Raw genomic sequence first — 10683 nt, 5'->3', positions numbered from 1 at the left:
TGCACGTTCTACTTTTAGTTTTTTGTGTTTTTTTACTCTTTTTAGAATTTTCTATTCATTGTACTGATAATCGTTTATAACATTTTAAATGTTACTTTAAGTTAAAAAAAACCTTTGTAAAATTAATAAAAACCAATCAAAACATTTGATTGGGTGATCCTGGTGCTGAGACGATCTCCCTACAATCCCACCAGTGCTGCTTCCCTTCTAGACCTGTGTAGTCATCAGTGGGGGTCTCGGTACTCAGAGATCCACCAGTGGGAGGACCGGATATTGTTTGCCCTCACGGTGAACCCCAGTGACATGATGGGGCTCCCTGGAGACTGTCAGCAGGATGGTCACATGGTCACCATCAGGCAGATGAGGGGCCCCAGGGTCAGGGGTACATGAAGTTCCAATATTATCCAGTGACAGTGTAAATACCCGGCCCCGGACATTACAGGGTCTCCTCCACCTTCTTACCCCAAACCTTTTCATAGTTGCAGAATGTAGAAAACGGACACAAGGCGCATACATTTATATTACTCAGCGGTGAATATATAGAAAGTCAGACATACGTATTCGGCGGTATTATATAAAGTGCTGGGCGCAGAGCTCCGGGCTAATCCTATAACTGCAGCATGAAGACCCCACAGGACTATCAGCGATGGAAGGAACATTCCCAGAAAAGTGGCAGAGATCTGCTGGAATCTTCTGTCTTCAGTCTGTAACAATGTATATATGTATATATGTTTGTGGGGGGGGATTGTTTCCAATGTGTCCCGGAACGGCACCGATCAGGTCCTAAGGTCGGAGGACGGAGCAGCGGCAGCTGTACAGGGGTCTGGTGTGGGGTCTCTATCTGGGGTGGGTATTAGTAGGGGGTCTGTAATTAGCAGTTTTGGCATGAGATCGGTATATCTGGGGTCTGTATTTATCAGGGGTCTGTATATTTCTGGGGTCTGTATTTATCCGGGATCTGTATATATCTGGGGGTCTGTATTTATCTGGGGGTTTGTATATATGTGGGGTCTGTATATATGTGGGGTCTGTATATATGTGGGGTCTGTATTTATGTGGGGTCTGTATATTTCTGGGGTCTATTTATCTGGGGTCTGTATTTATGTGGGGTCTGTATATATGTAGGGTCTGTATATATGTGGGGTCTGTATATATGTGGGGTCTGTATATATGTGGGGTCTGTATATATGTGGGGTCTGTATTTATGTGGGGTCTGTATATTTCTGGGGTCTATTTATCTGGGGTCTGTATTTATGTGGGGTCTGTATATATGTAGGGTCTGTATATATGTGGGGTCTGTATATATGTGGGGTCTGTATATATGTGGGGTCTGTATATATGTGGGGTCTGTATTTATGTGGGGTCTGTATATTTCTGGGGTCTATTTATCTGGGGTCTGTATTTATGTGGGGTCTGTATTTATGTGGGGTCTGTATATATGTGGGGTCTGTATTTATCTGGGGGTCTGTATTTATCTGGGGGTCTGTATTTATCTGGGGGTCTGTATTTATCTGGGGTCTGTATATATCTGGGGTCTGTATATATCTGGGGTCTGTATATATCTGGGGTCTGTATATATGTGGGGTCTGTATATATCTGGGGTCTGTATATATGTGGGGTCTGTATTTATCTGGGGTCTGTATTTATCTGAGGTCTGTATTTATCTGAGGTCTGCATATAGAAGATTCTAGATGAAGGTTTGCTTTAGTTCAAGGGGTCCGGCCGGGGGAAGAATCCAATCTGTAGGTAACAGCGGGGGGCTACTAGGTCCATAATCTGCCCTGCGCACACTGTGGTGTTTTCTGCAGTGGGAATATTGGAGGCTTCTGCTGTAGACTGTCAGCTCTGGGGGTCAGGGCTTGGTGGGGTAACGGGTTGGCTATTGCAGATAGGAGAGGATGAATACAGATGATGGTGCTGGTGCAGGAGCCGAGGTCGACACTTCACCGTCCTCACATTGTAGATCATTACCTGCAAACACAGATAAGGAATTAGTGGAAGAAGGAAGTCCTACCCGGAGCGGTATCACAGCACCCCCCTGTGACATCACTCACTGCCCCCTGTGACATCACTCACTATCCCGTGACATCACTCGCTTCCTCCTGTGACATCACTCACTATCCCGTGACATCACTCGCTGCATCCAGTGATATCACTTGCTGCCTCCTGTGACATCACTCGCTGCCCCCTGTGACATCACTCGCTGCCCCCTGTGACATCACTCGCTGCATCCAGTGACATCACTCACTATCCCGTGACATCACTCGCTGCATCCAGTGACATCACTCGCTGCCCCCTGTGACATCACTCGCTGCCCCCTGTGACATCACTCGCTGCATCCAGTGACATCACTCGCTGCCTCCTGTGACATCACTCGCTGCCCCCTGTGACATCACTCGCTGCCCCCTGTGAAATCATTCATTGCCTCCTGTGACATCATTCGCTGCCTCCTGTGACATCACTCACTATCCCGTGACACTCACTTTTCTGTGACATGACTCACTATTCCGTGATATCATTGCTGCCCCGTGACATCACTCACTATCCCCGTGACACTCACTATCCCCTGTGACATCACTCGCTGCCCTCTGTGACATCATTCGCTGCCTCCTGTGACATCACTCGCTGCCTCCTGTGACATCACTCACTATCCCTTGTGACATCACGCACTATCCCCTGTGTCACGGATCCCTTCTCCGTGGTGTCACCTATTCGTCACGTGCCTGCTCTCACACGTGACTTGGGGTTGTGCCTGCAAGGGTTAATCTATCTCCCCACTCTCAGTCCAGCATTCAACCTCTGTCCTATGCTCTAATGGGAGCATAAATCACACACCGACCCAGGCCACACACCCGCTCATACACGCTGCCACCACTCATCGAATACACAGGCGATGAGTTCTGGAACTAACAATACTAATAATGTCTATCACTCATAAGGCTCACACACCTTTAGGCTATGGATTCTTTTAGAACATTCAAGGTTCAACTTGTTAAAGTTTTATACTTTAATAGCAAAAAGTTCAATGCTTACAATAAGAAAAAGGTATAAAAATATGATAATAAAAAGGCATACAAATTATTCAAACAATGTCAAAATAAACAGGAGAAAACTTACAGAAATTATCTAACTGGTAGTTTCTTTCTGCTCCCCGAGGGAAGGAAGAATGTAGATTGGATCACATCAGCTTCTCAGGCTGCCCCCATCATGTGAACACAATTCTCTGTATACAGCCTAAATTTATAACTTTGGTCTGAGGTCAGGTCTCTAGACCGGCCTCCCAGGTTAATATCATAATTGCGGTCTGTTTGATTGGGCACGGCCGCTCTACTAATGAATATATAAATATATATATATATATATATATATATATATATATAAATATATAAATGAATATATATGTAAAGCGCTGCGGAATATGTTGGCGCTATATAAATAAAGATTATTATTATTATTATTAATATATATTATTTTCCTCTGGAGACACAAGTGAGATGGTTGCCAGGGATACCTTCCCTCAGGCCGCAATTTAGCATCTCCCCTCCAAGACCTAGAAGGTGCCAAATGTGGCTTTTCTTTTCCACCCTAGCTAGACCTCCTGGTGAGATCTGGAGACAGAATTTCTACTATTCCTAAGGAAGTACCTATTAACACCTAGGTGCGACACCTTCAGGACAGATGTTACATTATCACTAGTCACATATATAACCCTGGACATATGTCCCTACACACATATAGATATATATACACATATTTCACCGCACCCTGTGACATCATTCACTGCCCCCGTGACATCACACACTGTCCCGTCCCGTGACATCACTATCCTGTGCCATCACTTGCTGCCTCCTGTAACATCACTCACTGCCCCCTGTGATATCACTCGCTATCCCCTGTGACATCACTCGCTGGCCCTGTGACATCACTCACTGCTCTGTGACATCACTCACTATCCCCTGTGACATCACTCGCTGCCCTGTTACATCACTCGCTGCCCCGTGACATCACTCGCTATTTCGTGACATCACTCACTGTCCCGTGATATCACTCGCTGCCCCGTGACATCACTCGCTGCCCCGTGACATCACTCACTGCCCAGTAGACCTTTATAGCTCTCAGTGGCTCCTCCCTGTGGTTGCGCTCGGTGACGCTCCGGTGCTGCGTCTTTGTAGGTGCGCGGGTCGTACACTGGACATGTGTCTGTGTCAGACCCGCGGGCCATTAGTTGCGCCTCATGAGACCAATATCCTCGTCTTAAACCTTAATCAGCAGATCATGGCTGACTCCATAGCCAGGGCCTGGTGAGACCCCACCTGCCACATCCTACACCCCCGCCCCGGTGAGTGGCTTCTCCCACCACTGACCAGCTGGACTAATGACGCCCCTTGTTGCTGGTTCTTCCTGCACATTACTATTATACAAGAACCGTCCAACATTCCCAGGTACAGGTCATACGTGGGGGTTCACTTACTTATTACATATGTCTGAGGCTGAAGATCTATGCTCTTTATCCCTGGACAGTCACCGAGTGGATCCCATCTAGGAAAAAACAAACATGGGTGTGTCAAAGTATGAATCCTATCACCACACTGTGGATTCTCTACTGTAAGAGCGGTCACATTGTGGATTCTCTACTGTAAGAGCGGTCACACTGTGTATTCTCTACTGAAGAGCAGTCACACTGTGGATTCTCTACTGTAAGAGCGGTCATACTGTGAATTCTCTACTGTAAGTGCGGTCACACTGTGGATTCTTTACTGTAAGTGCGGTCACACTGTGGATTCTCTACTGTAAGAGCGGTCACACTGTGGATTCTCTACTGATGAGTGGTCACACTGTGGATTCTCTACTGTAAGAGCGGTCACACTGTGGATTCTCTACTGTAAGTGCGGTCACACTGGATTCTCTACTGTAAGTGTGGGCACACTGGATTTTCTACTGTAAGTGCGGTCACACTGTGGATTCTCTACTGTAAGTGCGGTCACACTGTGGATTCTCTACTGTAAGAGCGATCACACTGGATTCTCTACTGTAAGTGCGGCACAGTGGATTCTCTACTGTAAATGCGCTCACACTGTAGATTCTCTACTGTAAGTGCGGTCACACTGTAGATTCTCTACTGTAAGAGCGGTCACACTGTAGATTCTCTACTGTAAGAGCGAACACACTGGATTCTCTACTGTAAGTGCGGGCACACTGGATTTTCTACTGTAAGTGCGGACACACTGGATTCTCTACTGTAAGTGCGGTCACACTGTGGATTCTCTACTGTAAGTGCGGTCACACTGTAGATTCTCTACTGTAAGTGCGGTCACACTGTGGATTCTCTACTGTAAGTGCGGTCACACTGTGGATTCTGTAGTCTAAGAGCGGTCACACTGTGGATTCTCTACTGTAAGTGCGGTCACACTGTGGATTCTGTAGTCTAAGAGCGGTCACACTGTGGATTTTCTACTGTAAATGCGGTCACACTGTGGATTCTGTAGTCTAAGAGCAGTCACACTATGGATTCTCTACTGTAACAGAGGTCCCACTGTGAATTCTCTACTGTAAGAGCAGTCACACTGTGGATTCTGTACTGTAAGAGCGGTCACACTGGATTCTGTACTGTAAGAGCAGTCACACTGTGGATTCTCTACTGTAAGAGCAGTCACACTGTGGATTCTCTACTGTAAGAGCGGTCACACTGTGGATTCTGTACTGTAAGAGCTGTCACGCTGGATTGTCTACTGTAAGAGCGGTCACACTGTGGATTCTCCAGTGTAAGAGCGGTCACACTGTGGATTCTCTGCAGAACGGTCACACTGTGGATTCTGTACTGTAAGAGCAATCACACTATGGATTCTCTACTCTAACAGCGGTCACATTGTGAATTCTCTACTGTAAGAGCAGTCACACTGTGGATTCTCTACTGTAAGAACGGTCACACTGTGGATTCTGTACTGTAAGAATGGTCACACTGGATTGTCTACTGTAAGAGCGGTCACACTGTGGATTCTCCAGTGTAAAAGCGGTCACACTGTGGATTCTCTACAGTAAGAGCGGTCACACTGTGGATTCTCTAATGTAACAGCGGTCACATTGTGAATTCTCTACTGTAAGAGCAGTCACACTGTGAATTATCTACTGTAAGAGTGGTCACACTGTGGATTCTGTACTGTGAGAGCGGTCACACTGGATTGTCTACAGTAAGAGTGGTCACACTGTGGATTCTGTACTTTAAGAGCAGTCACACTGTGGATTCTGTACTGTAAGAGCAATCACACTGTGGATTCTCTACTGTAAGAGCAGTCACACTGTGGATTCTCTACTGTAAGAGCGGTCACACTGTGGATTCTCCAGTGTAAGAGCGGTCACACTGTGGATTCTCTACAGTAAGAGCGGTCACACTGTGGATTTTCTACAGTAAGAGCGGTCACACTGTGGATTCTCTACTGTAAGAGCGGTCACACTGTGCATTCTCTACTGTAAGAGCGGTCACACTGTGGATTCTCTACTGTAAGAGCCGCAGCACCAGTTGGCCACTCATCAGTTTATTTCCTATGGCAGTATCGGGTCAGTGACCTCTTTCACACTGCAGTTTCCCGGTCTCTCTCGAGCAGTGACTGATCTCCTCGCCCGTCCGTCACGTCTTGTGTTACGTCTCAGGACGATACCTGATATGATGCCTCGAGTAGATCTCTTCAGCCGTCCCTCTCTGATGTGACACAACACTTGTTCCTCTGCCTTTATGTCATGCTCCAGGACAGATTCCACCTTCTTCCGGCCATCACCCAGATCGGTGACATTGAAGCTTCCGTATTGGGACAGATCCTTCCCGTATGGAGTGATCCACTGGATCTGAGGAGCGTAGTAAACACCGGTGCTCTGACATTTCAGTTGTCGCTTCTCAGTCACCAGAGTTATTGTTGGATACGTTGCGTCCAGGTCTGAAAATGAGGAATATGGCGTCAGAAATAGAGGGGAATTCACATTCCGGGGCGGTGACGTTTACCGATCCTCAGTTTTGGGGCCATGTTGGTGGAGGCTCAGCCTCTGATCCCCGGCACCTGGTCGCTGCCACCGGAGAAGGTTAAATGTTGGCGTCTGACTATCATAGCTGAGAATGGCTGCCGTCCTCACACTGGGACGACCACATGCCTGGAGCAGAGCCGCCACCATCGCATACAAAGCACATTTTGTCTTGAAAGTTAGGAAATCCATGTGACTACATCATCAAAAAAAAAATATTCTCACAGTCATGAGTCAGAGGAGGTTCGTGAGACCTCAGGCTGTGTGGGTTCTCCATAATGCCTAGCAGCTTTCACATCACATGGTATAGCCCGGCCAGCACAAAGGACTATAAGAGCCTGTATAAAAGCTGAGCAGGGAATGCAGCAGCCATCGTAGGGTGAATCTGGATAGTGAGAGGACGTCGCAGCTCAGTGATAGAGTTAAATAGAAAAAGCCATAAACACTGAATTAACATTACAGCTCGGGCCGGATTCATTACCGCATTTGCGCCTGTATTTTATCTTGTTTGTGGTGCTTTGTGCCCGTTTATTGTTTGCCCCAAACTCATCTTTTTATTTGTGCCATTTTTTATATATTTTACGCGTGCGCACTGATTTCTAGTTCGCCATTGTGAACGCGGCTTCGGGTTTGTAGATGTTTTCGCCTGATTCATCATTTGCAACATTTTGAAAAAGATGCGACTTTTTGCTGTAAAAGATCAAACACGTTTTAAGACAGGAAAAAAATTAAAAATGTACAAAATTCATGAACCGTGTTTCGCCACTTTGATAAATTTGGCGGATTAAAGCTCGGCGAATGCCACAAGATAAAAAAAAGTGACAAAAAGAAACGCAAATGAAGAATCCGGCCCATAGTGTGAGACAGCACAGAGAGGAGAACATCCAAATATGTGCGTCTGGGTGAAAAAGCTTGAAAGTGGCAGGATTCAGTCCTAGGGAACCTCCGAGTGTTACACAAAGCTTTACAAGTTAATTGGAGGCTTTGCAGAATTTACGATTCACTGGAAGGTAAATATCAATTTCTAAAAGCTTCACTCTTCTGTGGTGTCGTTGCTCGGGTGATCTCCGAGTATGAATACATGTGAGGAATGCCTGCTTGTTCGGGAATTCCCACATGTATTCAGCCTGGCCAGAGGTTGTAAATCATGCTGCTGAGGTGATGAAAACGATATTTCCGAGCAATAACAAATACTCGGAGGTCACCCGAGCATGCTGTGGAAAACCCGAGCAACGAATACTCGCTCATCACTACTTATCTTCTTGAGATCACCTGCTAATCCCAGAGGTTCACATACTTTTACGTCTCACAGGCGAGTGACATTGGTTAATTTCCCTCATTTAAGAACATCAGAAAGTGGAATATTTTTTACTTATTTGTTGGATTTGGTTCTTTGTTCACTTTTAGGAATTTTTGGAAAACTCTGATGAGTTTTAGGTCAAATATATGCACAAATTTGGAAAATTCTGAAGGGTTCACAAACTTTGAAGCGCCGCCATACAAGACGAGGAAAGATCTCCGATAGGCTGGATGGAAAGAACTTACCTCCTATGGATAATGTCACCATCTTGTCTCCGTGGCCCTTGGCGTTGGCGGCTCGGCAGAAGTACGATCCCTCGTCTTCATATGAGACGTTTCTTAGCGTCAGGTCTAGATTTCCTCTTGACCACTCCATGGACAATTCGATACGACCTGCGTATCGCGGATCCTGCTCCTCCAGATTTTCTTTTCCCTTGAGGCGTTTGTAAAGAATTAGATAGTCTTTGTTTTCTTTCTTCATCCAGATCATGGTCAAACCAGCGACATCGTCCACAAAAGAAGCGTGACAGGGCAACGTGACCGTGCCGTAGAGGGAGGGGGACACGGCTTTCTGCGATAGCGGGATGACACCTGCAAAGAACATGGACATTAAAGAGACTGAAATCAGCCCGTCACCAGCCTCCAACATCTCAGCGTCCTCCCACATCTCTCCATAGACCGGGTCCTCATGGACGGTGATAATGGGCGCTCTAAGGGGTGAAGTATTGTATAGGACAATAGTTGGAGGACTGTGACGTGGAGCCTTGTCCGGGGCCGAGCATGGGACAATAACGAGTCTTGGTAGGGCCAAGGAGAGAGGAGACTGGTCGGGATCTGCAGAACGCCTCTATTGCTTCATCACAGTCCAATGGTGTTCAGTGGTCGGTTCTTTGGGTATGGTTGTGGTTGGATATACAAGAAGAAGCTACTGAGGAACCAGTAGTGGTCAGTAATGGTCTGAGGTCATGGACATCATTGTCATCCTCATTTTTAAGTCCCTATCTCCTATGAAAGATGCCAGGAACCCCCAGATAGGAGCGGCCAAAAATGAAGAACTTGTTTTAAGAAACCCGAGTCATCGATATGTCTACCAAACGTTACTACAAAGACCATGTTACTATTGTGTCACGGGACTGGGAGAGAGGACTCGAGGGCTGTCTCCGGGCAGACGGTGTCACCTCGCTGGATGAGGCTACTGCCCAACCTAGAGGAATGCTATTAGACATCACAGAGGCTCCGGAGGTGGATGTGCAATGTCCCCGTAGAAGAAGACTTCCTAATGACATAGAGACTTATGTGCATAGCTGTAATAACTGGGGTCTGTAGAAAATAAGTGCACCCCCCGGCTGTAAGATCTGGGGTCTGTAGAAAATAAGTGCACCCCCAACATCACATGTCTAGAAGCAGGATCTCATTACCTGACAACCCCGGAGACAGGGTGCATAAAACCAAAAGAAGAGTCAGGGTCTGCAAGAGAAACGTAAGCTCCATAAGATCATCCACCACGGTGGCAGGATCCCAGTCATACCACAACTTCATCACAAGCTTTAACTTAGAATCAAAATGCCCCCAAAAGATTGAAACATTAAATAAAACAGTAAAAGTGTTCAAAGTAAAAAACATTTACATTGTCAATTGCTGACTGCTGGTGGTCCGACCACAGGGACCCCCAGCAACCATGTGTCCAAGCTCTCGCCACCTCCTGTCGCTTCCAGCTCATAAATATTTACAGAATCCGTAATTACCTCAACCCTCACTCTACCAAAATGCTTGTGCATGCCCTAATCATCTCCCGCCTGGACTACTGGAACATCCTCCTCTGTGGCCTACCTTCTAACACTCTCGCACCCCTCCAGTCCGTCCTTAACTCTGCTGCCCGACTAATTCATCTCTCTCCTCGCTACTCCTCCGCTTCCCCTCTTTGCAAATCTCTTCAGTGGTTCCCATTCCCTCAGCGTATCCAGTTTAAACTACTAACACTGACCTACAAAGCCATCCACAACCTGTCTCCTCCATATATCTCTGAACTAATCTCCCGATATCTTCCCTCACGTGATCTCCGGTCCTCCCAAGACCTCCTACTCTCCTCCGCACTAATCCGCTCCTCACCCAACCGCCTCCAAGACTTCCCCAGACTATCCCCCATCCTCTGGAATTCTTTGGACCAACACGTCCGACTATCAACCACATTCGGATCCTTCAGACGGAACCTGAAAACCCATCTCTTCAGGAAAGCCTACAGCCTGCACTGACCCCGCTGTCGCCTCATCACTATCGAAGCTACCGCCTCACCAACACCGGAGCTACCGCCTCACCAACACCGAGCTACCGCCTCACCAACACCGGAGCTACCGCCTCACCAACACCGGAGCT

General features: G+C 46.9%; 1 protein-coding gene across 6 annotated transcripts in view; it reads right to left on the bottom strand.

Annotated features, from left to right (window-relative positions):
• Positions 1-502: 502 nt before the first annotated feature.
• The window catches only part of LOC138672456 (putative butyrophilin subfamily 2 member A3), a 24492-nt gene continuing 14311 nt past the window's right edge, over positions 503-10683 (bottom strand). For all 6 annotated transcript variants that reach the window (XM_069760443.1, XM_069760441.1, XM_069760440.1 and 3 more), the window contains 5 exons: positions 9729-9777; positions 8557-8901; positions 6657-6929; positions 4472-4539; positions 503-1971 (listed from right to left, as the gene is read on the bottom strand). In XM_069760443.1, the coding sequence (XP_069616544.1) occupies positions 4508-4539; positions 6657-6929; positions 8557-8901; positions 9729-9777 (699 nt within the window). In that variant the 3' untranslated portion in view covers positions 503-1971; positions 4472-4507. The remainder of the gene's footprint in view (positions 1972-4471; positions 4540-6656; positions 6930-8556; positions 8902-9728; positions 9778-10683) is intronic.

Source organism: Ranitomeya imitator, chromosome 3 (genome assembly GCF_032444005.1).
Source record: "Ranitomeya imitator isolate aRanImi1 chromosome 3, aRanImi1.pri, whole genome shotgun sequence".
Classification (NCBI taxonomy): domain Eukaryota; kingdom Metazoa; phylum Chordata; class Amphibia; order Anura; family Dendrobatidae; genus Ranitomeya; species Ranitomeya imitator.
This window is presented reverse-complemented; position numbering and strand designations above follow the sequence as displayed.